Source organism: Alexandromys fortis, unplaced genomic scaffold, assembly GCF_014885135.2.
Source record: "Alexandromys fortis isolate MF-2015 unplaced genomic scaffold, M_Fortis_MF-2015_v1.1 scaffold_17, whole genome shotgun sequence".
NCBI lineage: Eukaryota > Metazoa > Chordata > Mammalia > Rodentia > Cricetidae > Alexandromys > Alexandromys fortis.
Window position 1 is genome coordinate 10,714,197 of NW_026067896.1, and position 26,883 is coordinate 10,741,079.

Consider the following 26,883-nt stretch of genomic DNA (forward strand, 5'->3'; position numbering starts at 1 on the left):
ATAGCCAGAACTGGAAACAACCAAGATGCCCCTCACCTGAAAAGTGGATTTAAAAATTGTGGTACATTTGTGCAATGGAGTACTGATCAGCAGGAAAAAAAACAAAAAACAAAAAAACAATGACATCTTGAAATTTTTAGGCAAATGGATGGAACTAGAAAAAACAATCCTGACTGAGGTATCTCAAATACAGGAAGACAAACACGGTGTGTACTCACTCATAAGTGAATATTAGACATAAAACAGAGAATAACCAGCCTATAGTTCACAACTCCAGGGAAAACAGGAAACAAGAAACTGAAGAAGGACATACAAGCATCTCCTCCCTACCCCCCCTAACAGGGAAAGACAACAGGGGAACCTGCCTAAGACCAAAATAGGCCCTCTGAATGTGGGTGTCAGTTGTGTGGCTTGAGTAGTTTGTAGGGCCACTAGCAGTGGAACTGGTATTTATACTGAGCACATGAACTGCTTTATGGAGACCATTCCTTTTGGAGAAATACCTTGTACAGCCTAGATACGGGGGGACCAAGGCCCTGCCTCAAGTGATGTGACAGACTTTGTTGATTTCACATGGGCGGTCTAACCCTCTGGAGAGTGAACTGGGAGTGGGGTGTTGAGAAAGTGCGGGGAATGGGAGGATGGAGGGGAGGGAAGGGAACTTGGATCTATAGTAAAATAAGATTGTTTTAAAAATACAAATAAAATAAGATTTGTCATTGTCATGGTGCTACGTCACAGTAATAGAAACCCTGATTAAGATGATTGTGTTAGTATTAATAAAGTATTGCAACATTTATTTTCTTTTTTAGCAATACATAACATCTAGGGTGTGCAAACGATTGGTCTCATATTGATATCACTTTGATATAAGTAAGCCCTCACAAAAATTAATACATGAGTATCAACAAATATCTTTAACCCAACAAATATTAAAATTGGCATGGGATAATTGAGCCACTACATGAATCAAAATGTATCTGCATTTTAGAATTAGATAAATTTGCATGGGCGCATATAATTTGAGATTACAAAAATATTCTGCAATTTTATCCTTGCAAATTAAATGCAGTTACACAGATGTCATTTATAAGTTTGTTTGACAGAGCAGATGTTTGACCTGGAGTCATGCCTGTCACACAGATGGTCCATCCCGAGGTGGATTTCCATAGCTCTTGTTGACTTGTTTGTCCCATAATTCACATGAATTTAATGCAGGCACAGTAGCTGCTTGAAAGGACACACTAATGTTTCTTTATTGTTGGCACATTGTCCTGTTTAAAATTTGAGGGAAAATCACTGCATGCAGAAGCAACTTGTAGCAGAAAGATAACAAGAACATGTTTGTCGTGAAAAGTCTCTAATACCTGCCTGTTTTCTAATGAGAAGCAGATAGGGTTTGGGTCCAGGGTAAAGGAAAGGTTTAGAGGAACTAGAAGGAGCTGAGACAGGAAAAACAATAATAAGAATTCATTGAATAGAAAAATCTATTTTCAATAAAAGAAAAAATGAATATGAAAATAAAAAAAAAAAACTTTATGGAATTCTTCAAACATTGCCACTGTGAGTAGATATTCAGGCACCCTGGCTAAATTTGTATTTTGACCTTATCTGTGTTCCTCAGTTATTACTAAATTTTAATCCTTTTAACACAATGATTTTTATCAAATCATGCCATTTTTTCCTCTTCTCAGTCTCCACTGGGTATTGGTCATTAATGTTATAAACTGAATTACATTTGTTATTCTTTATATTTTGGAATAATTTATTTTTTTCCTCCTTAAGAAGGCATGTATCATTCATTGATCAATGATCTACGGACTACGTAATTAAATACTTCCTCTGCACACTTTCTATATTTAATGACAGTCTTATCATATCCCATATTTTTAACTGTGGTGCTCTAATAGATGATAGAAATTAAAATTAAACTTGATATTTAATAACCCAATTGTTATACTCAAACAATATAATGAAATGAAAATTAAATTCTGCATTATAAATCTAGCATTTCATTTAGCTTCCTTGAATGAAGTGGGTGAATCCATAGTGTTCTTCAGAATAAACTGATAGGATATCTTTATGCCTTCTGTCTAATGACTTGATTGATGGATATATTACTTACATTTCAAAGAAATTATAAGGAATGCCTGGATCAGGATCCCATTTCATGTATTTAGTACTTAATTCTGTGTTTCCTACAAGAACTCCAGGCAATAAACATTACAGTGTAATCACCAAACTTTTTCCTTTTCTGAATATTAGGTATTCAGTATGCCAAAGGTTTATCTCCAAAACATAAATATTTAAGCCAATAATTCAGTCACTGAAAGAATTTAACCAATCTTGTTCTCTTCATATACAATTATATTTCTATTAATGATTGATTATCTTTAGTGGGATATAAGGTCTTCTTGCTGGTGAGTAAAACACAATAGAAGATAGACTAGTTTTTCTGTCAGTATCAAAATTTTTCTTTCTTAGTACTTTGGAACAAGTCATTTTAATCACTAAAAATTTATTTGGAACACAACGTCAATTAATGACAAAATTGTAGAAGAATAAATTTAATCTCCAGTTATACATATACCAGAAACTGTTTTGAAAGAAGACTTTGTTTATAAATATGTTGAAAGAATACTTATTGCCTTGTTCCTTAATATTTACTGAGTTTACAGTTTTTTAGATGATATGTAAAACTGTCTTCATAGAGTAAATAAAAAATAAGGTTTTTATAGTTACTTAGATGTCATTTTTCTCCAGAGACTGTAAGAAATTTAACCACTTAAATGAATAAAAATTATACTCTCTATATATGAATATATAGGTTATGAAACTCATAGGAAGGAGTTAGGGGATTTAAGGAGACTCTTCCTTCATAACTTACCTATCTAGAGAAAAGTGGAAAGTTACTACAGGGCTATGTGCAGACTATTTTATTCCTAGGGAAAGAACAATAAATGAGCCTTGAAGTGGGTTGACTAGTACCATGGTTCACGAATTGCAGCTACAGGGGATCTGGCCAGAATACAAAGAAATCGCTACTTAAGCTGCATAGGTTGAATGAAAGCAGATAATTATATGTGCACAGAACTGCAGCTTAGCAAGGACACTAGATGTATAGCACTCTGAGAGGCAGAGAGATGGTTTTTAATAGCTTGTATCTCAGATAACTCATTGGAATGAATTTCACTTAAAGTTAAGGCCCATAAGAACATGTTTAATAGTTTGCAGGTCGAAAAGAAGTTGTGTTCATTTAATTAGAAACTTTAAAATGAAGTCCCCAGCACACATTTGTCAACACAAAGTGTATTTGTATTTTGTATTCATTGACAAATTTAGTAAACAATAGGCATTGCCCTAGTGACATGGACATATTGGCAAGCCATAATATAGAAAAAAGTAAGCTGATTCCTTAAAATAATGCACTAAGGAAAAATTACTTCTATTTTGGCAATTCATGGGAAATATATTGAAAATTCAAATGCCTGCTGAACATTTTTTAAAAAGGATATATCAAATATAACAGACATAGTGTATACTTGTTCCCCAACCTACCTGTAACTTCTCCTGCATGAGGTATCTATTTTTTTTTAAATCAAATTCAGTCCCAAATAGAGCACTTGTATTGGCTACATACAATGATAAATGGCATGTAGTTCCATCTAATACAGAGAGCTGTCTTTGAATTTCCCTTTCTACATTCATATTTTTGGTTATTTGTCTGGGTTCTACACCCAGTGCAGACAAGGCCTGACTGTTACTTTTATCACTGTGTCTATCATGTTGAGCATGGTGCGTACGACAGAGAGAAAAACCATCAAGACACTGTTGAACTGAGTTAACTGTCTCCACAGCAGCATGTCTGTGGGAGGTTGGGATAATGGGTTCTGGATCCTTTGAATTCTGATGTTTGAGGCTAATGCACGGTTAGAACTGAAAGACAAGCTGGATGCTGGTGAAGACCCTCCTTTAAGAAGTTTGTCTCTCTGGCCAGATGTTTGAAAATTGCCTAAAGCAGGTGCTGAATAGAAAATGACAACATCTGTTGACTCGATTAGAGTAAGTTTAAGACCATTTAACATTTCCAAACCTCAGTTTCAACTCCTACAGACTAAGTGATGGTGGAAAAACATCTGTAATGTTCCTTCAAGTTTTAGAACTCTCATCCCTGGATTTTGAAATGCTTACCTTCCAGACCAGGATTTGGTGTGTTCACATAATCTCTAATTTATTTGCACAGCCTGAGAGTTATTCGGTGTGGCACTAAAGAAAGATTTCACGAGAATCACAGCTAATGAGTTTAGATATTTTTAGTGTAACATCCAGAGAATTAATGGAAGTATTCTCTATGGGAATTAAAAAAATGTATGTAGTAGCAAACCACAAGAATACTGAGCTTTTACAAACGAGAACGTACTCTTGCACATTTTAAACACATTTCATTTAAATAATTTACAATACACTGAACATCACACTGTTTTTTAAACACTGACTCTCTAGTGGCTTCCCTCAAATACTGATCCTTAGTTTATTTCTAATATTTTGCTTGATGTGATATTCTCGCATTTGAAAATTGCTACTCACAATAATTTCTTTAAAATTCCTATTTATAACCTTCAGAATAAATTTTCTTCACTAATCTTAATGTTTTACATGTATTGGAAAAACAATCCCAGTTTTATAATTTAGTTTGCAAATGTCTGCTTACTTCTTGCTCTTTTCATTTATAGAACTACATAAATGTAACTATATGCAATTATAAACCTGCAGACATAGTCATATTTAAGCTCTATTTTATTCAAGGTATTATATATATGTATATATGTATATACACACATACATGTTTGCCTACAGAAATACATAAGTTTTTTGTATTAATATTGAAATAGTTTAATTAATGTACTGCCCATGTGTATTTACAACAGTTTCATAAGCTTCTTTTCTTCTATCAAATAAATTCTACAAGAATATTTGGTGATGGTTGAGGGAACATGTTGGATAACAGATATACATACACTCTGTTCCAAAATCATAGTGCCAATTTGCATGATGACAATTGTAAGTATAGTTTAGTACAGATGTAAAAGCTTTTAAGAGTTTGCCAATTGCTTGCTCTGAAATTGTATCTCAAGTATATCCTGTAGATATGCTTATGAACAAAAATTAGATTGATCTCTTGGTGTCATCTAATGTCAATTTAAACTCCAATTTTATAACTAAATTTATATTTCAAGATTTTTCTTCATTTGAATATTTTTGTACAGATTAGACAAAATACAGAGAAAAAATACAAAATAATTTCCTTCATAAGGAAAAAAAATATCACATCCAGATGTATATATATATGGACAGTAATTTTAAAGAGATCAAGTATGGTAGTTGCATGTGAATGTTCGGAAGCAGAAAAGTAAACAGGGAAAGATGTGATTCTATTTTAATCTTAAAAATGTTTTAAAAGTTCAAAGTGTTTTCATTATATTACTATAAAATTATAAGATTTCACATGGTTATTATTCTAAAAATGAGGAAATGGATAATATAAAAACTCACACTTAAAGCCACAATTCTGCAGTGTAACTCAAATATGGAGCTGAATTCCCCATGTCTGGCAATAACTCATATCTGAATGCCTTGAAAGTCTCACTTCCCCAGCTCTGCCTTCTGTAGAACACACAGTTTCCATTCTAGGACAAATCCACTCCAAATATTCAGCTTTGCTTAGCAAATGTCTCACAGTCTTGTGTTGTCTATCTTCTGAAGACTTTCATGCATTTGAGGCTTCTCTTTTACCAATAGCATCTCAGAGCTTCTGTTTGCGGATGCTTAAAATACATCAAAGCCTCAGTTTTGCTCCATAATTATCTGTCTTGCATCTTTATGTGTTTAGACCAGAACTACATGGATGAGGCTTTCACAAAGCCAAGGTGTAGCCTGGTCCATTTAGAAAACAGCGTATTTATGTTGACTTAAGGACATAGTTCATGCTGTACAGATGAAACATAAATTTAACCTCAGTGGTATTGATCCCTTTGACAATCACTACACTTTCTTCAGCCTCTACTGTAGTCAGAAATACGGGTTCTGTCTAAATATCACGTGAAAAACCCTTAGCCTAGTTCCTTATTAAAACAATAAAAGCCTTTGCTTATCTCCGAAACCTCAAATTAAGCCTGAACTACTTCACTCAGTGTTCTTATTTTTCAAGATACCACTGACATGGCTCATTAAACTCTGAACCATTAATAGCTTTTTTTTCTTAGCCCACACTTTCGAAGTCTTCCAAAGACTCAAAATCAAAATGGCCTGGTTCATCTTTAGAATAGCTCCAGTTCATGGAATCCATTTCCATGTTAGCTTCATCTCTACTGCAAATGACAAAACCCCTTAAAAAGGCATGGTAACACAGCAAAGTTTGCATTCACCTTATAATTCCAAGTTACAGTCCAGCATTTTGGGAAACTCAGGGCAGGAACTCAGTCAGCCACAATACACCCTCAGTCAAGAGCAGAGAAAAAAATAAGTATACCCACGTGGCCAAACTGCATATATAGGAATTTTCTTCTCTGATCGGAATTGAGAGCCCACACTATGAACTGCTGTCTCCAATAGTGGGTTCGGTCTTCTTCTATCAATTAACAAGACCATCGCTCACATGAGCCCACAGGCCAACCTCATCTAGAAAATCCATCAACTGAAAACCTCAAGTGTGTATCGGCTTTTGAAAGTTGACATTTAACAACTTGAGAATGAAAATTTACTTTCTTCCAGGGAAGTGTCATTAGGAAAAAAAAAAGTTCCCTAATTGGAAGCAGCATGCCCAGTGGCATAGATAGCAAACATCAAATTAATTCAATGGCATCTTTGGAGGTTCCCTGTCTCAAAGCAAAACAAATCAGGAAAAGCTACTACCATTCATTATTTCACCATTTTTAAAATTTTATCTCATTATTTTTATATCTATATTCTCCTCTCTATTAATCTATAGCCACATATACATTATAGCTTCCAGTTTGTAATTTTATGGGATTTCCCAGTGTATAAATAAATGGTGTCTATTTTGGGGATCTTCTTTTCCTTCTGTTGTGTCCAATTCTGTTGCATTAGTTTTTATTTTATTTTATTTTATCATTATCCCTTAAAAACGTGTATGTTTTCTAATGAAAGAAAGAAACGGGGTGGATCTAGATGGGAGAAGACATGGGGAAAAATGAGAGGGATAGAGGGAAGGGAAATTATTACCAGATTATATTAAATGAGGGAAAAAATATTTTCAATAAAAGAAAAAAAGGTTGACATTTAACACTAATTGTTAGGGTCCCTATCAAATACGGTACTAATAATGGTCATATTTCACTTGCCTAGAAGTGTGAATCAATTATTTAGAATGCTACTAAGGATCATAATAAAAAGCGAGCCTAAAGTAAGGTCTAATATATTTATTTCCAGTAAATTTCGTGTGATGATATTGCTGCCAAATCTGTGGGGTGCATTTTAAGTTACAAACACAACACAGATTGGCAATAAAGGTTAAATATGAACATGAGTAGTTTGCAACGCTCATCTGATTAAAAAATATACTTCTTATCAAATCCATTTCATCCTTGTAGTAGGAGTAGTGATCAGTGAGACAGAGCGCAACATTTGGGATAGGACAACACCTGGCCTTCATGATGGTCTTTGGTCACCCAAAAATGACATTTACGGGCTCATTGGCTGTTTTAGAAACATTACTCTCATAAAAAAAAACTGAACCCGAACCAAAAAGAGAAATCCTCTGAGTGATTTTATTATGTGTTCCTCCCATAAATGTGTTTCCAACTGCAACAGACTTAATGTTTCATAACATTATGCTTTTATGTAGGTGGAACATTTCATTTTCATCTTTCCATTTTCTGCCCAAGAAATACTTTTAAAATTAGATTAAAGACAAATTAGACTTTGAATATCCAGGTAATTAGATGCAAAATGTACTGATTGATCAACATAAATTTTCAGTGTATTATTTCTGCAATATTTAGAGGCCAGACTTTATGTTTTTAATAAGATAAAGTATGTATAATATGTAGAAATAAATAATAAAGTTAAAGATTAAAATCAAAGTTAAAGTTAAAGTTAAAGAATAATCATATTTGAAATGAAATTACAATGTCAATTTGAAGACCCATATTAGAATTAACTCATATGCCATAACTGTTCATTTGATAATTTCAAAGATATACTTATGATTTATTTCTCTGGAGTATCACAGTTGAATCCATTGTGACACACATGAAGAAATTTTTAGTTTCCTTTCAATAGGTATGCATCTATAGAGTAAAATTTGAAGGTAAATCATTCCAAGGAACAATATTTTTCATTTCTTCCAATAAAAAACTATTGATTAAACAAAGTAAAATACCAATTATCAGTGAAATCGGGTATATAATAAGTCATAAGATGAAATAAAAATTGTTTTTGTTTATACTCAAAAGAAAGCCTCAGTTAAAAAGTATAACACAAACACTGAAGAGATGAACAAATACGAAATAAATCTTAATGACAGGATGAGATAGTAGACTTTCACTCTATGGAATGGGTAACTAAGTATAAAAAATATCATTTAAAAGGTAAGTACTTAAGGATGGAAAATGGTTCAGCAATAAGGGAAATGTACTGCCATAACTGAGGACCCACGTTCAGTTCACGGTACACACATCAGGAAACTCATAAACATCTGTGAGACTTCAGAAGCCTCAATGCTGTCTTTTGGCCTTTCAAAGTATTGCCTGCATATTTAAACACAAATTACACAAAATTTAAAATAATAAAATTAAACTATTTCCCACTTTTTGATGAAGGCTGATGTAGGATACCCCTCTGTATGTTGTGAGTATCATTGCCTAATAAAGAAACTGTCTTAGGCCTGAGCATGTCAAAATATAGGTAGGCAGGGAAAACTAAATTGCTGGGAGGAAGAAGGCAGAGTCAGGAAAAGCCATGGAGCCACCACCAGAGACAGACACACTGGAATCTTGCCTGTAGGCCATGAGCCTCATAGAAAATATAAAATAATGGAAATGAGTTTATTCTATATGTAAGAGCTAGCTAACAATATGCTTAAGCTATTGGCCAAACAGTAAATAATACAGTTTCTGTGTTATTACTTTGGGGCTGAGCAGCTGGACTGCACAAGAGGCCTCCTACAACAGAAGACTGTATTGGGTGAGCTAGCAGAGGCCTTGCTGAGAGCTCATGGGGTAGTGAAGATGAGGGGAATCTAGAGCAGTGCCCACTCCAGCTACCATGCATGCCTGAAACCAGGGTAATGAGTTGATCCACCACAGTATCCACTGAATCTATGATCTGTTGGAGCACATGAAGGCATGAAAAATACAGATACAGAAACAGCAGAATCTCCATGACAAAGGACAACAGGATATCCAAGAGAAGCCCCAGTGAGAAACCATTATAGGTCCTGTAGCAGAAAGCAGAGGCCTTGAACCAGACAGACCAGTGACTCCTGGCGCTATAAAGCAAGTAAAGATAGGCAGACTAAATGGTAAACTGTGTGTCTCAAGAGGTCACACTACAGCTTACAAGCCAAGATCCTTCACTCTTCTTCTTCTCCTCCTCCCCCTCCTTCTTTCTCCTCCTAGTTCTCTTTTTCTTTTGTTTGCTTGTTTATGGTTTCCTTTGTTTTTGCTTTGTTTCATTTCTTTTTTGGGGGAGTTGGTTTTTCTTTCTAATTTGATATTGTTTTAGGGAGGAACTTGGTTAAACAGAGGGAGGATGATAGGAAACAGGATTGGAATGCATAAAGTTAAATCAACAAAGAATCAATAAAAGCACTAAACAAACAAGCAAACAAACAGCCACCCTCCAAAAAATAAAATCAAAAAATTAAAAGCAAATGCTTGAATTTAAGAAGTTTTGAAAGTTGATAAAATATAAAAAGGATGAAAAATACCTTTTAAAAATAAACTTGAAAAGGTATTATTTGTAAACTAAAAAAAGAAAATGTACAGGAAAATACAGAAAACATGTTTAAAGTAATAATGCTTGTGATGAATAGTGTTTCTTTTCCAGAATATGTACCAATTGACAGCATGCATGTAATTACCAACAAAAGCACAATTATAAAAACAATGGTAACTAGTAGTAAAAGACATTTTTTTTAAAGTACAGGGACTGATACTCTAGTCCAGGATGCCTTACAGTTCTTATAATCCCAATAGCTTTGGGCCTGTGACAATTCTCATGGACCAAACTGGAGTGCTGAGATAAAGGTATGTGTTCCAAGCCCTTTATGACCACTGACTTAGAAAATGCTCAAAAACTGAAGTAAAACATAAATCTTCTTGAAGACTAAAGAGGTTGGTTATCATCTAATATTTACAGTACACAGACACAAGACTTCTCAGTCATAGAAGAATTGGTCACTGTCATCCCAAGAACACCTCATTTTTTCTATACCAGTTCTCTGAATATTATTTTCTATAGACTGAAGTGAAGAAGTCTAGTTAGTACTTTAAACATTTTATATACTTTACAAAAAAACAACTCCATAATCGGTAGTAAGCATATCTTGTATTTGTTTAAAATATGTTTTAATATTCTAAATGTTTGAAATTCTTTACTTAAAATACTTCCTTGAAAATCTAATTCTGAAACACAGTTATGACAACACCTTGGAGCACATACAGAAATCTGGCAGACCTGTGAAGAATCACCTCACAATCTTAGCCCCTTCTCATCTTTGTGATACCTTGGCTTCAGGAGAATTTTCCCTCGAGTACACTGCTAGTCAACAAATCACATTAATCTTAGTGACAGACACTGGCATCAAATCTATTAATGTGTGCAATGTAGAATTTAATTAAGGCCACGAACAAAGAACTCTAAGCAGAAGGATGATGTCAAGCTACAGAAATGATGCAGCCATGCATGGTAGGCGTCCAGATGAGCAAAGATGCTTAAGAGTCATGATCTTGAAAAGACAGAGACCATTCTCCTATCAAGATATAAACAAAGAGAAGTAGAAACTTTCATAGATTACAAGATCTCTACAACTGGATGCAATCCCTTTGTTCTACTTTTCCAAAATAGAGGTCACAATGTTCAAGTATTCATTCCAGCATTTGGATTTTATGGGCAGTAACATGTATCAGAAGGGATTACTATGAGAATTGTTTGAATTAATAACTGCAGAAGATTGATTTATGAGATATTAACTTATCTATAGTTTTTCCTCTTAGTAACATCCTTTTTCTTCATACCAATATTATTTTTGGGAAATTTTTTATGAAAAATGACCAGATGAGAAATATGCACACACATATTTCAGAATATATGAATANTATATGAAGGTGTGTGTGTGTGTGTGTATTACAGAACTTTTCTTATCTCAAATAAGACAAACAAAAAGCATTCACCTCCACATCATGGAGAGTCTGTAGAAAGAAGTAAAGTTTGTGTTAATTCAGTGACAACAGTGATGGAACAGAGAGTTGCTTTCCATTTCATTTCCATTACACTTGAGGCAGAGATTTTCATAGCTAGATAAATACCTAAATAAAACTCTTAGATCTACATTCTTTGAAGGGAAAAGTGAAGAACTAAAAAGAACTATGCAATCCTGATAAACTTCCTTAGAAATGGCTTTTTAAATAAATCCATGGATTCTTAACCAGTAAGAGAAAACATATAAATATATACATATATGTATAAGTATGTTTTGCTGAAAAACAAAACAAAGCAAAATACAAATATCTTCAGTATAGGAGGCCAAGTTACAGAATGTAGGTAAAAAGAACAGGTTTTCATGCAGGAAAATCTTTAAAATCTCACAGTGGGAGAGACTTTGTCTAAGGCACTAAGTATTAGAAATTTCAAAAACTAAATGTCACTTCAAAAAGGAAAATACAATTTGAGTGGGAGGCTTCTCCCTATTCTCTGACATACATCACTGACTTTTTCACAAAAGCACTAAAAAAGAAATGCTTTTCTATGTCCTGATAGGTTCTGAGGTGCAGTGAATGCTAGAATCGGAGGGCAGGATAAATGTTATTGTGAAGAATAAGAAGGATATATATTGGATACTGATGCAACTGTATCTTAAAAACAGTTTCAACTTGTTTCCAAGGTTGTGACTGCATTGAGTTTAAAACAAACACTGTATTTTAAATTTTAAAGGAACAATTACTGAAGCTGAGTGCCCAGTGATAATTACTAGAAAGTTCTGCAGTATTTAATGGAAAGACACATTTTAGAGTCCATTTTGTATTTAAGGCACGCCTGATGATTCATTCATGTTTTAGTACAATGAATGTGGTTAAAGTATGAGTTACATTTAATAGTAGGCTGCTCTTTCTTTTCAATATGTGTCAGGTATCAACACGTAAGTAAAGAAACCATTTAATTTTTCATGGTACAATAGCTGAAAAAACAGTTCACACTCTTATTGTGATCTCTTTTGCAACATACAGGCCTTACCAAAAAAAATTAACTTATATTGGATTCTTCCAGACTAACTGAAGTTCACTTATGTGAAAATAATCTATCAAGTATCACATGACTCAAAAAAATTAGTCTGTGGTTAAATTGGTGCCAGCATCTACCATATTGTCAACAATTTATATCTATTGTAATATTTTATTTATAACTTAGATAAGATTATTGTCTTCTTGAATTTTTAAGGAGCCTTAATTAATTGGGGCTTATTTAACATAGATATGTAATACTGGTCATGTATTCAATATTTCGTCATGAGATGGTTACATTAAATTATATTATGCAAGAAGCACACTTTTCTAAATTTATATGCACATAAACAGTAACTAAAATATCCACTTCCAGGAATCTCGGTCACTGTTTACTAACGGTAGTTTTTCAAGATAAAGTAACTAAGGAGTGCTTGCTTCTAAAAGATTTGTTTTTCAAACCATCATGATGTTTTATAAAGTACAGTTCAGGAACATTGCAGCAAAACCCACACAAATCACTCTTCTGACTCATGGGAACTCAGAGAATCTGAATCAACAACAAAGGAACACATGCGGAAGCAACGAGGCCCTCTGCATAGGTGTGACTTTTGTGTAGTTTGGTCTATAGGTAGGGGATTCCTCGCAATGGGAATAGATATTGGTGCTGGTGCTTCAATTGTCTCTTTGGCACCTATTCCTCAACTGGATTGTCTTGCTCAGTCTGAATACAGGGGAAGGTGCTTGGTTTTATGGCAGCTTGATAGGTCATGCTTTGCTGGCATACAGAGGAGGTCTGTCCCTTTCTGAGTGATTATGGAGGAAGGATATATTGGAAGAGACAGACAGGAGGAAGAGGAAGGGAGTAAATGGAGAATAGGGAGGGGAGGTCACAATCATGGTGTAAAATAAATAAATAAGTTAATTTAAAGTTACATTTGTCTACATAAATTAAGGATAAATTTTTTGCAACCTATAGTAGGCATCTATAAGTTCTAAAACTCATTATAATTTTCAATTGTGAATTTTCTTCAATTTTACCAATGGCATCTGTTGGTTAAAGGTGATACAACAATACTAGACTTTTGTTTTTATTTGTTTGCTTGCTTGTTTGATTTTTGAGACAGATTCTCTGCATAGCCCTGGCTATCCTTAAACTCATGTTGTAGACCAGGCTCTGGACTTAAATACAGAGAGATCTGACGCACTCTACTTCCCAAAATTAAAGGCATGGGCCACCATCACCTAACTAGGTTAGCCTGTTTATAATATACTTAATAGAAACTATATGTAGATTACTTGATATTTTGTTATTTATAGGAATCAACTATGTTGCTATTTATAAAAATCAGTTTCTATAAATTAAAGAATTTCTTAATGATAAGAAGTTAATGGTGTGGGAAGTCTTCTGTATATGTGTTGCTTTCATAGATTAATGAATAAAGAATCTGTCTTGGCCTGTGATGGGTAGAGTAGATCTAGGTAGGAAAACTAAAATTAATACTTGGAAATAGAAGGCATAGTCAGAGAGACTCCATGGAGCTGCCAGAGGAGAAAGACCACAAGCCACAAGCTGAAACATTGCCAGTAGGTCACGATCCTTGTGGTAAAATATAAAATAATGGAAAAGGGTTAAATTAAGATGTAAGAACTAGCCAATAAAAAGCTAGAGCTAATAGGCCAATCAGTGATTTAATTAATACAGTTTCTATATGGTTATTTCAGGGCTATCAGCTGGGAACAATCAAGCAGCCTCGCAAAACAGATTGACACACCAACGTAGCTGACTACATCCACGTAAAATCTGAGAAAGCTTGGAAATGAATTCTAGGCACACAAGAAAAAACGAACTTTAGCAGCCTTTTTATTTATGTATTTATTTTGACTGACCTTAATGAGACACATCTGCTCGTGGCAGCACTAAGCTACTTCAAGAGGAGGATGGGCATCAAAAAGGCTCCTTATGGAGTTTGTTAGCCATTTGGGCAAGAAACTATTTTTTTCCAGGACTGCTTGATGGTGTTTTGTGTGAACTGGACAAGCAGCACCCAAAGAGAAAAGACGGCGGGAACTTGCCTAAGGGTGAGACAGTCCTTTGTGGTTCCGGTTTCATGAAAGACTCTGCCGGACACTCTGCAGGATACAAAAGAAATTGACTGACATACTGCCAATATAGGTGGAATTGTCTTTGAAATTTAGTGCTTCATGAGAAAGTTTGTTAGATACTATGAGCCTATAGGCTAAAAAAAATGGACGTTTCATGAGACAGAAGAAGTTTGTTTGACTGTCCATGCAGAGAGTTTCTCTGTCAATTTTAGAGCTTTGGGAATTGCTTACAATGGACTTCCTGTTTACTTAGGTAATATATCCTCCTGGGGTCTTGAATAGAGGTGAAAAATAGTTATAATTATAGTTTCCCTTAGTTATAATAAAAAGCAAAATAGGTATAAATATAATAATTCTTGCTTGACACCTATTTTGTTATATGTAATTTTACTATGTTGAAGTTAAAACCTTCCCTTTTATTTACACAGGAAATGGAAAATGGTGTGGGAAGTCCTTTTGTACATTTGTTGCTTTTATTGGTTAATGAATAAAGAATCTATCTTGGTCGGTAATAGGGTAGAGTAGAGCTAGTCAGGAAAACTAAACTGAATGCTGGGAGAAAAAAGGCAGAATTAGATAGATGCCATGGAGCCGCCAAAGGAGAAAGACTCAGGCAGCCAGCTGGAATCTTACCAGTAGGCCACGAGCCTCATAGTAAAATATAAAATAATGGAAATGGGTTAAATTAAGATGTAAGATCTAGACAATAAGAAGCTAGAGCTAATAAGCCAAGAAGTTATTTAAGTAATACAGTTTCTGTATGGTTATTTCAGTCCTGATCAAGTGGCAACAAGCAGTTGCCTCGCACAAGTTGATGTGTGGGAAACAGCAACCATTTTTGTATCTAGATATGGAAAGAAATTGCCATCAAATTTACCCATGTTATAGGAAGAAAAATAGTAGAAGTTAGCACCAGACATTTGCTTTAAATAAAATTAAATGTGGCTTGAAGGTACTCTTCTAGAATAATATAGTTGATGAACTGAACCTTATAGTTAAAAATAAAAATTTAAAAAGAAGTGGTCAGTTACTCATCCTGTGTGTCACAAAAGGAATAGTGTCAGTTGGATCCTGAGCTTTATTTCTGGTTTTTAAAATATGTTTTCAGTGCAGTGATACCCTCAGGTGGTTCTTTTAAATATTTAAGTGAGGAAATGTCTGATTAAAAGTAATGTTTAAGAAAAAGAAATGCAGGATAAAGAGAGTGAGTCATTTGGAACAAACAGCTTGAGTCTGTCACTGACTACCTTGGGCGGTAAATGTTTAACAGCTTGCTTGCTAGCTGGAAAAGAGAAGAATAGACAATAAAAAAGGAAGGGAAAAAAAGAATCTGCCTTTTAACATTTTTTGTTTAACATAAATAAGCCCCAAGCACTTGATACTCCATGTCCACTGATAGTACAAATGCTCCTGGAATGATCAAAGCCATAAATCATTCCTTTGATAATCTGAGACCTTATACAGAACACTGCTATATGAAATTTCTCGATTCTGTTACAAGAATACAAAGGTTTCAAGAACTAATATGTATTTAACAGTATTGATTTGCATTGAAGATGAGATTATAAATTATACTTATAAAATGATCGTTTATTAGTGGCTTACCTTGTTTTTAATTGCAAATTATATGCATTCTAAAACTGATCATAAGGATTCTCTAGTAACAAGTCTCATGGTAGATGTTTAAAATATGTTTTGGAAAGCATTATTAACTTAAGAAAACTGGATTCAATGTAAGGGTTACTATTAGAACTATGATACTTTTAAGTTAATAAAATGCTCTATAAAAATGATATTAAGCAAGAATATATGATATTTCTTATCCTGAAACAATGACCAACTCTGATGCTCCCTTTTAGTATCTCCCATATGCAGTATCTGTTTACTTAATTCATGTGTTCTTCTGTGTGCCTGTGTAAGTTTATGAGAACCGGGTTCATGCAGGAGCCCACAGAAGCTACAAGCCTGTGTCTGTTCCCATGGAATTGTAGCTACAGACAGTTTTCAGTTGTCATGTGGGTGCTGCAAAACAAACCTGTATCTTCTACTCGAGTTCATAACTGCTGGCCCATTTCTCCAGTCTCTCTATCCAATTGTTTCCTTATTTTTAGGGATTTCGTTTTATTATGGACTCCAAACTAATATCTAAAATAAGATTATTTTTCCCAGGACATATGATTAACGTATTAATAAAAATAGAATTATGAAATTTAGAGGCAAATGGCTAAAGCTAGAAACAGTCATCTAGAATAAGGTAATTTGGCCCCTGAAACACAAACATTGCATATTTTCTCGTATAAATGGATATTAGCTTTTAAGCTTTAGATATGTATTTTACTTAGAATAACCACAGAGGTTAGATAGCTGCTAAAGGACCATCTAGTAGGTGCGTGAGAATTCCCTAAGAAAAGGGTGGTATAACATAGTCTTATAAGAGATTAAAGGGCAAACTATAATAGGATTAAAGAGGGAGGGAATGAGAGGACAGTGCAGAAGAGAGAATATAAGGCAGGGCAACTAACACTAAAGACCTCATGAAAAATCACTTGGAAACCTGCTGTTGTCTACTGTAGAAACTTCCTAAAATGTGTGCATGCATGAAAGGAATGTAAATAGAGTTCCCATATAATGGAGGATACAATGCCTCAGCTACCTATTATATTTGACCAAGTCTTACCAACAGCATCAAAAATGCATTACATCTTGCTGAGTCTTTTGTGAAAGAGAAATCACGCTGGTGTTCACATAAAAAGACTTACCCCTGCTAAATATACTGTTCATTCTGATGATGAAGAAAAATAACCATGAATATCACATAGCTATGAACCCTGTGGCCTGTAATTGTGACTTGCATGCAGAATGTAGTAGTGTAATATATCCCCAATGTCATGGGAGTAAGCAACGTCTTGATTGGATTTAAGACCCACTTCAAAATATCAACCCATACCAGACACAGCTAAAATATTTAAGAATTTGATACCTAATTGGGTCATGAGCCTTAAGAAACAAAAGCTGTTACTATAAATCTACAAAATGAACATAGCAATAAAATAACTACCAATTACATACTGCTAAACCAATGTATTAATAAAACTCTAAGCCCTCATCAGATAAACTTCTTGCAATAAATGTTAGTCAACACAGAGAATCAAAAATGGACAGCCTAAAAAAAAAATATGGACAACCTTCAGAGAGTAAGAGACTTCAGAGCACTCAGCTAAGTGGAATATCTTAGTCAAAACTCTCCCTTAATCAGATTCTTGAATAAGTCATTCGAATGGGTTTATTCCTGTTGATAGCTAAATGATAGATGTTATGAACGTGGTTATTATGGTTGGCACTTTGAAAGGTCTGCAGAAGCCTGTGTCGAAGGCTTCATTGCCAGCCTTTAGAATGGTTGGGATGCGGTAAAAAGTTAGCAGATGAAGACTTTCTGTTCACTGACTGCCATGCTGTGAGACGTTTTGCTACAGAAAATATCCTTGACTGGCTGTCCAACACAGATCAAAAGAAAGGAAGCTAAATGTCCACATACAAAAGTATCTGAAACCATGCACTAAAATAATATTTTTTTCTCCCATAAGGCGAGGATCCCACATGTTTCATCATAACTAAGGAAAACACACACACCAGCTCTCTCAGATACTGGAGCAGATTGCTCATCTGGAAGATAAACATAGGTATAACTGATGAACATTTTTCATTTAATTTTTAGAAATTATAAGTAACAACTATTGGAGGTAACTAAAAAGTTATTTTAGGGAAAATAAATGCAAAATAGAGCATCCTTGGGAACACAGAAAGAAGATTTTTTTATTATAATTTCTTTTAATTTCATTTTTACATTCATTCCACAGTTCACCTACCCACCTTCCACCTTCTCCTCAGCCCAAACCCCACCAACTCCTTGCAATGAGTAAGGGGTTCCATAGGAAATCAAACTGTCTGGAACATTAAGTTGGGATAGGACCAAGCCCTTCCTCCTGCATTAAGGCTGAGCATGGCATCCCACCATAGGGAGTGGGCTCCAATAGGCTAGCTCATGCACTACGAATAAATCCTATTGCCAGGTGCCTCATAGAACGTCCAAGCTACACCACTTTCTCCCATATATGGAGGGACTAGTTCAGTCCCATGGAGACTCCACTGTAAACAGAGAGAGCACATTGATTACTCAGCTGCCCAGACCCAAATAATGACACAGAATATCTACTATATTATATATTAACTATATGAATTACAACACTGTTTGGGCAAAGGTTCAGGCGTACTCCTACCTAGCTCTTATTTCTTACATTAACCCATTTCTATTTTTTGTGTGTATTGTCACAATGCTGTGGCTTACCAGAAAGACGCTGTCATCTTTCTCCGTCAGCAACTGCACGGCATCTCCCTGACGCGGCCTTCTTTCCTCCTCTATCTCTGTTTGCATTTCCTTACTTGCTATAGTCTGCCCTGCCATAGGCAAAAGCAGCTTTTTATTAACCAATGGCAATAAAACATATTCACAGCATACAGAGGGGAATCCCACATCACTTCACAGTTCTCAATTTAAATGTCATGAATTTCCATAAGCTTGGTGCAGCTGTCTCTGTAGATTTCTCCATCATAATCTTCTCCTCCCTTGCTCATATATTCCCTTTCCCTCTTTTCAATTGGATACCCAGAGCTCGTCCTGGTGCTTGGTTGTGGAGCTCTGCATCTCGTCCATCAGGTGCTGGAAGAAGGCTCTATGATATAGTTGGGACATTCACCAATCTGATTACAGGGGAAGGCCTGTTTGGGTTCCCTCTACACTATTGCTAAGAGTCTTAGCTAGGGATATCCTTGTGGACTTCTGGAAATTTCTCTAGCACTAGGTTTCTCCCTAGCCCTATTTTAGGGAGAGATAAAACTAGTATGCATTAAATTCTTTTCTAGGAATTTATTTTTATGTATGTGTATTCTATGGGTCTATGTGAGTACATACCCTGCTTATACAGGTGTCAATAAGGGTAGAAGGCACCAAATCTCATGAAGCAGAAGTTATAAGCAGTTGAGTCCTCTTAACTGTTGACATATATCTCTCCAACCTTGGATCTATTAAATTCTGAAGTCTGGTACAATGGTTTGAGAATTTCTTCTTATATTTGGTAAATTGTTACTCATATTTATGTCAGTCAGCTTTCCACTGCTAAGGAGAAACACTTGAGATAAGCTTCTTGTAAGGAAGAAATATTTTTCTTGGATTATGTTTGCAGAGGCTTTTAGGCACAGTTTCTCAGATCCCTTGCTTTTGACCTGTGGTGACCCATCAGGTCAAGACCCAAGCTGCTCAACAGATGAAAGTAAAGGAACATAAAATGAAGAGTTGTTCTTCAGATTTGGTAAATTGCTATATTACCTTGAAAATAACAGATTCAACTAAATATTAGAGCAAAGTGAGGAAAGTGAGAATTAAAAGGAAGAGGCAATCAGTTCTACTGATAGCTTTTCAGAGTCATTTAAACAGGCATATGAGAAGGCTGGAACTAGAGCTGAAGATAAGGCAGACTTTGGATATTCATTTGATCATGTTTACCCTATCAAGAGCTAACATGGCATGCCTTTGTGGAAAATAATGAGTGAGCTTTATTAGAAACAAATTGATAATACATAAAAGATGCACCTAATCATAAACTGTGGTAAATTTTATTTACCAGTATTTTATTAGCATTGGGTGTCTCAATAATGTCATTTCTAATGACTGAGCACAGTAATGCGATTCAATACAAGTTTTAAATGTACAACCATGACAAAAACTGACTTGTGTGGTAAATGTCTCTCCTTGTTCTGTAAACAACTCTTGGTGAAAAGGCAGACATTGTTTAGTGGAAAATGAAATCTTCAGTTACGAATATTGTTAGCATATCTTCCACTCTAAATAAAATCATATAAGTTTGGTTCAAGAGGATAAATGCAATAAGATAGGGCTATAGTTAAAGAGATATAAAGATAATTGAAACAAAGTCTATGATATTTCATGTGAAATCCTTAAATTGATAATGTGGAATATTTTAAATTAGACACAGATAGGCTGCTTTAAATTTATGGAAATAACCATTTACAGTCCAAAAAATAATGGCCTTAAAATTCATATTTACATTGTGAAAGTTTTAATACTACCCAATATAAATATTTCTTCTATATTATATGTCTTTCTCATACTCATATAATCTGAAAAAATAAATATATAAATTCCTTGCTTACTTTAATTAAGCATATTTGAAGTATTTCACTTGTAAAATCTATCATCTGAACACTTAATCTTAATTCTATGGCTGATGCTGTGTCATATTGACTTTCCACCGTTGTCACAACTTAAAGAAATAGTTGTGATATTCTCCTATCCGTGAACTAATTTCATGGATAACAAAATTATCAATGATAATTCTTATGTATGGCCAACTTTGCTACATACATTTTTTCTCTATTTAGATTTTTATGAAATTTATAGTTCAGGTGATAGTCACATTTTATATCAGAAACAGTTGTTTTATACATTCATACATTTTATATATAAATACATATATTATATGGAATGAAAATGGCATACTGCATTTCTCCCTTTTTAATATAATAATGGCATTTTAATCCTACTTGGTTGCAAAACTTATTATCTCAGCATCTGATATGTAAAAACAAAAGGATTTTGAGCTTAATCTAGTCTATTTATATAAGGAAACTCTGTTTTTAAAACAGAAAGAAAGGAATGACTGTTTAAAATACTGCATTAATCAGCTTTCAGATTTCATGTAGTTGACTCTCAATATTTTCCTGGAGGACATGTTTCCCATTCATCATTTGATGCTGGAAATGTTTTCTCTACTATGTTTTGATAAGGTTTTTTGGTATTTGTTCTGTCATTTAGTTTTTATATTTATTCCTCTTGAAAAATATTCTGTAGAAATTGTATAGGAAATGAACATCAACCACCTTACATTCTAATATTACCATCATCTAAAAGCTACAATAATTAGCATAGAAATATAAAGAGACGGAACTTAATATAAAGAAAATCATCTCACTGATGTGAAATGGATGTACTACACACTACAGAGCTTGTTCAGTATCGACCCACCAACATTAAAGAGAAGGATACCACAAAACCACAGTCGTAATTATCACAGTTATACAAATAGGCTGGGCACTTAGAATTTCAATTTCTTCTATCTATCTATCTATCTATCTATCTATCTATCTATCTATCTATCTATCTATCTATCATCTAGCTATCTATCTATCTATCATCTAGCTATCTATCTATCTATCATCTAGCTATCTATTTATCTATTTTTCTTATTATTTATTTATTGATTTTTTTTTTTTTACTTTTCAAGACAAGGATCCTGTATGTTTTCTAGGCTGTCCTGAAACTCACTCTGTAGACCAAGCCAGCATTGGACTTACAGCCGTCCACCTGCCTCTGCCTCCCAAGTGTTGGTATTAAAAGCATGTGCCACTACCATCCAGCTAAAAATAGAAATGTTTCTGTTTATTAAATAATTATTGAAAATAGTTCTAAATAAATAAATATCACAGGAGGTTTTGTTTTCTACTTATTATGCTTGTTTTATTTATAAATTTACAAGATTATTAATGATTATCTAACACATTGATTCTGTATTTCTGTGATAGAAAAAATGAACATGTAATACATTATTAATGATTGCCACATCCTGCAATAAGAGTATTGAACTCCCCCCATTTTGAGCAGCAGCCTAGGGAAATTATCTTCATTAGGTGCTTGGGACAAGTTTGATTAGGGTTTTCTATAACTAAGTCTCACTATCTTAATTCAAGGTCAGTCTCTTCTGTAACAGACTATGTATATGTTGTCCCTTGGCCATTTTCTACCTGTCTATTATATAATAATAAGAAAAACTGAAGAAACAAAAACCTGGATATGGAGGACAAAATAATTTGTATAAATTTCATTATTCACCGATTGATTAAGAGAAATGTAACAGGAAATTCTTTTTATTGCATGGCAAAGAGTTTCCTAAAGTCTATGTTATTAAAAAAAAAAAAAACAGGGACTTCCCCCTCTACTGTTTTCCTTAAATGGTCTACAGTATCATATTAAAGTTGATAACAATACAAAACTTCTATCTGTAGAATATTAAGATGTGTTACTTGCTGTGGAATATTTATTTAATTATGCAAAGATGTGCTGCATTCTTTTCTGTTGCATCTGTTTAACTCTGTAAAGCTATGTTACTTTACCTGTCTAAAATACCTAATAGGTCTAATAAAGAGCTAAATGGCCAATAGCTAAGTAGGATAGAAATAGGCAGGGCTGGCATGCATAAAGAATAATTAGAAAGAGAAAAGAGAGAGGAGAAAGAAAAGGTGAAGGAGAGGAGGACTTTGGGGATCAGCCACTCAACCAGAGAGGGGAATAAGCAAAAATAAAAGAAAAAATAAAGATATATAGAATGGAGGAAGTAAAATGCCCAGAGGGAAATATAGAAGAAAAGAAATGGAATGAAATAAGTTAGGAAAACAGCTTAAAAATTAGCTAAGCTAAAGCTAGATATTCATAGGTAAGAATAATTTTCCAAGTATTTATGTGAAAGTTGGGTGGTGGGTCCCCAAAGAACAAAGTAAAAAATAAAAAAAAAAATATCCCTGCAACTTTTGGTAAAAATCACACTTGAATTTATATTTTAGCCACTTATTTTACACTGGAGAAATTAATTAGAACTGTTTGATAATTCAGGTTTTTTTAAAAATATTTATTTATTTATTATGTATACAACATTCCTTCCATGTATGCTTGCATGCCAGAAGAGGGCAACAGATCTCATTACAGATGGCTGTGAGACACCATGTGGTTGCTGGGAATTGAACTCAGGACCTCTGGAAGAGCAATCAGTGCTCTTAACCTCTGAGCCATCTCTCCAGCTCCGATAATTCAGTTTTATTTGTGGGGGAGTAACCTTGAATTTGGAGAGGATTATCACAGCCTTTGGTTCTGTTACTGCAGAGGTATTCAGATCTAACTAGAAATGTATAGTACCACTGTCAGAATGATTCAGTGAGCCAGTGGCTCATGCTGAGACAAATGAGTCATGGTGAAAGAAGACATATCTATAGTAGGTTTGTGGTGTGAGAGGACCTTCTGTATATGTATTGTTTTTATTGGTGAAAGAATAAAGAAACTGCCTTGGCCTGATGATAGAGCAGAGCAGATCCAGGCAGGAAAAAGGATACTGGATACTTGGAGAAAGAAGGCGGAGTCAAAGAGATGCCATGTAGCTGCCAGAGGGGAAAGACACAAGCTGGTAGCTAGAGCCTAGCCATTAAGCCATGAGCCTTGTGGTAATATATAAAATAATGGGAGTTGGTTAATGGTTAATTCTAGATGTAACAGCTAGCTAGTTATATACTTGATTGACCAAGCAGTGATTTAATTAATATAGTTTTTGTGTGGTTATTTCAGGAGCCTGGGTGTATAGGAAATAAGCAAGGGCCTCCAACAACAGGCATAGGGGGCTTCCAACTTATAGGAAGCATATATCTCAGGGCACAAGCTTGAAGGACTATAACTCAGAGTAATAGCCAGATTAAGCCTACAAAATAGAGATCTGCTAGTTCTTTCTAATGAGAACCCAACTCACATTTTTATTTCACTTCACAAGACCATGAACAAATAACCAAATAACCCAATTGAAATTATTAAGACTTTCCACTGACAGAGCTACAGTATTGCAATTTGTGTCATATTATACTAGAAAAACTATGGAAAGTTGTCATTGTCATTCTAGAAACACGACACAGGGCAGAGATAGCAATGTGTGGTGGCCAATTCTTCACTGCTACCTGATTAACTATGCCATGTACTTACAATTAGAACATTTCAAAGTTGCACGTGAAAATTCTTTGTGAATTCTTCCCAAAGAAGAAAAAAGATGATAGAAACTTAACACTGACAGACTGAGGAATTGAGGTTGATTTCTATTTATAATAACATTGAAAGCTATTGAAATATTTTTAAAAATGAATTTATAAAACTTGACAAAGAAAACATCAAAATTCACCTCCTCTTATATTCTTAAATATGAATTGTACTTGTTTGAAGTGCAAACTAACATAAAAATAACTGTGCTTAATGAATATAAGAATATAAGATTTGTCTTAAAAATCACTTGGAAAATATTAGGGTTCCTAACTTCTTAAGTTTGTCAAAATTACTTAAACTTTTGTCACTGTGATAATGAATATGTATTAATTAAAATGCTAAACTAATAAAAATATTTAGCTATTGAAAAATACTTTGTAGAAATGATTACAATGAAGAAATTAAGTCTCTGAATTCATTTCCCCTTGAAAGAGAGGAGTTTCGAAGTGTATGAAGGAGAAAACTGTCTCCTAAACTTCTACCTAGGATGTTATTTATGATGCATATCCTATTTTATTTTTTAATATTGTATTTTACAGATAAATGTATATTTTATAGAAAGAAACAAAACACTAGATCAGATAATATTTATTTTGCAACTTTCTCAGATGTAAAATGTTTAAATTTGTGTTGTTGAATTAGTGGATTCTTTTTTGTGATTGCTTTTCAGTATGTACTGTAGACATGCTTGTATACATCAATAGTATATAGGTTAGGAGAAAATGCCCGGGGATGCCACACAGTACTGCATTTTGTGTACAAATAATACAAAATTAATTATTTGTACATATCTCAATGGTAGTGTTAGATATTACAGACTAAATTATAAAAACATAGTCCTAGAAAGAAACATTGAAATCTGATAGAATACCACTTCAGTTAAGGGTGCAGTTTTCCCTATTTAATGTAATTATACTTGCTGATTATTGAAATAAATCTATGTCCTTGATTGCTAAGAGAAATATTTAGAATACTCTTTATCATTAGACATTTCATTCATTTAAAAACAAAAGTATGTACTTCTATATAAATCAGCACCCTCAGCAGAGAAGGGATTTCTCTATAGCACCTTATTACTCTTTGTCCACAAGGTATTTTACTCTAAAATGTAGTTCTTTAACACCTTATATTGACTTAATTCTTATCAGAGTTAAAAAACAGAAGAAAGGTGTTCTTATGCTAAGGTATATCCTGGATGTGAAAAAGTAAAGTCCACTAACACTAACCAGTTATAGTACATTTGGTGATTGGTAAGAAATCAGTTCCTTGGGGCCAGCAATTCTGATACCCTCTTCTGGTCACCACTGGTACTGTATATCCATGGTACACATACGTTCATTCAAGCACACACTTATACATAAAATTAAAAAAAAAAAAATCTTTCCTTTAAAAAAGCAATCTCTTCATACGTTTTGAGAAAATTAGAAGATCTCAGCCAGTCTTCATGATCCTTATGGTAATTAGTCTTCCACCACCATACCTGGAGAATTCTGGTTTTAGTTAATTAAACTGGAACTTGGTATCTCTTCTATTACCATCACTTACCCTCATAATATACTTTAAATCCATGAGCACTAACAGCAAAGTCACTGGTCAATCGTAGTGAGAACACAGATTTGGTACTTGTCACTGGGGGTGGTAGGTGGAATCCTGTTAACCTAAAAGGCAAAACAGAATTCTTAGACATGTAATCATTAGCGTAATAAGGTTTTTAGGGAAATTAGAAATCATGTTATCAAGTTCATTTTTTTTCTGTATACTCATGCATAGACACATGTCTTTCCAATTATAAATTAGCCATCAAAGTACAAGTATATAAAAGTATATATTTAATAATTGAAGTATATGTGTATTACATTTTATAATGCCTATCAACAATACCTTTATATTAAAATTGTCATACTTTAAGAAGGAGAATTATGAGAATTTGTGTTTAAGGGTATTATGGGCCACTAGTACCAGAAAGAGATCCTTAATAGAAATATAAAAAATACACACATCATGCTATGGTCATAATGTGTGTGTAGATCAGTGTCCTTGAAATTTCAATGTTGTGCTTGAGGAATAAAAAGGTATATAGGACAAAGTAGAAATTGAGCACTATTTGAACTCAAGTTTAAGTAGTTTAAAATACTTGTTTTTCCAAGTGCAAATGATAATCTATGAAAATAAGTAGCTAACTCAGCTACCAATCCCAAAACATGTATCTGTTTCTCCTTAAGACACAATACAATTTTATAGAATCCAGGTGTTTTGTGACTATTTCATAATTTTTGCATTATATGTTAAGGAGTAACATATGGCAAAGTTATCATAGAATTAGTTATTTAAAACTTAGGTTATATATTATATATTATATATAATGAATTATATATAATTCATTAATAGATTATG

General features: G+C 33.9%; 1 protein-coding gene across 3 annotated transcripts in view; it reads right to left on the reverse strand.

Annotated features, from left to right (window-relative positions):
• The window catches only part of Csmd3 (CUB and Sushi multiple domains 3), a 930,239-nt gene that overhangs the window by 774,119 nt on the left and 129,237 nt on the right, over window positions 1–26,883 (reverse strand). For all 3 annotated transcript variants that reach the window (XM_050162609.1, XM_050162600.1, XM_050162593.1), the window contains exon 3: window positions 26,035–26,147. In XM_050162609.1, the coding sequence (XP_050018566.1) occupies window positions 26,035–26,147 (113 nt within the window). The remainder of the gene's footprint in view (window positions 1–26,034; window positions 26,148–26,883) is intronic.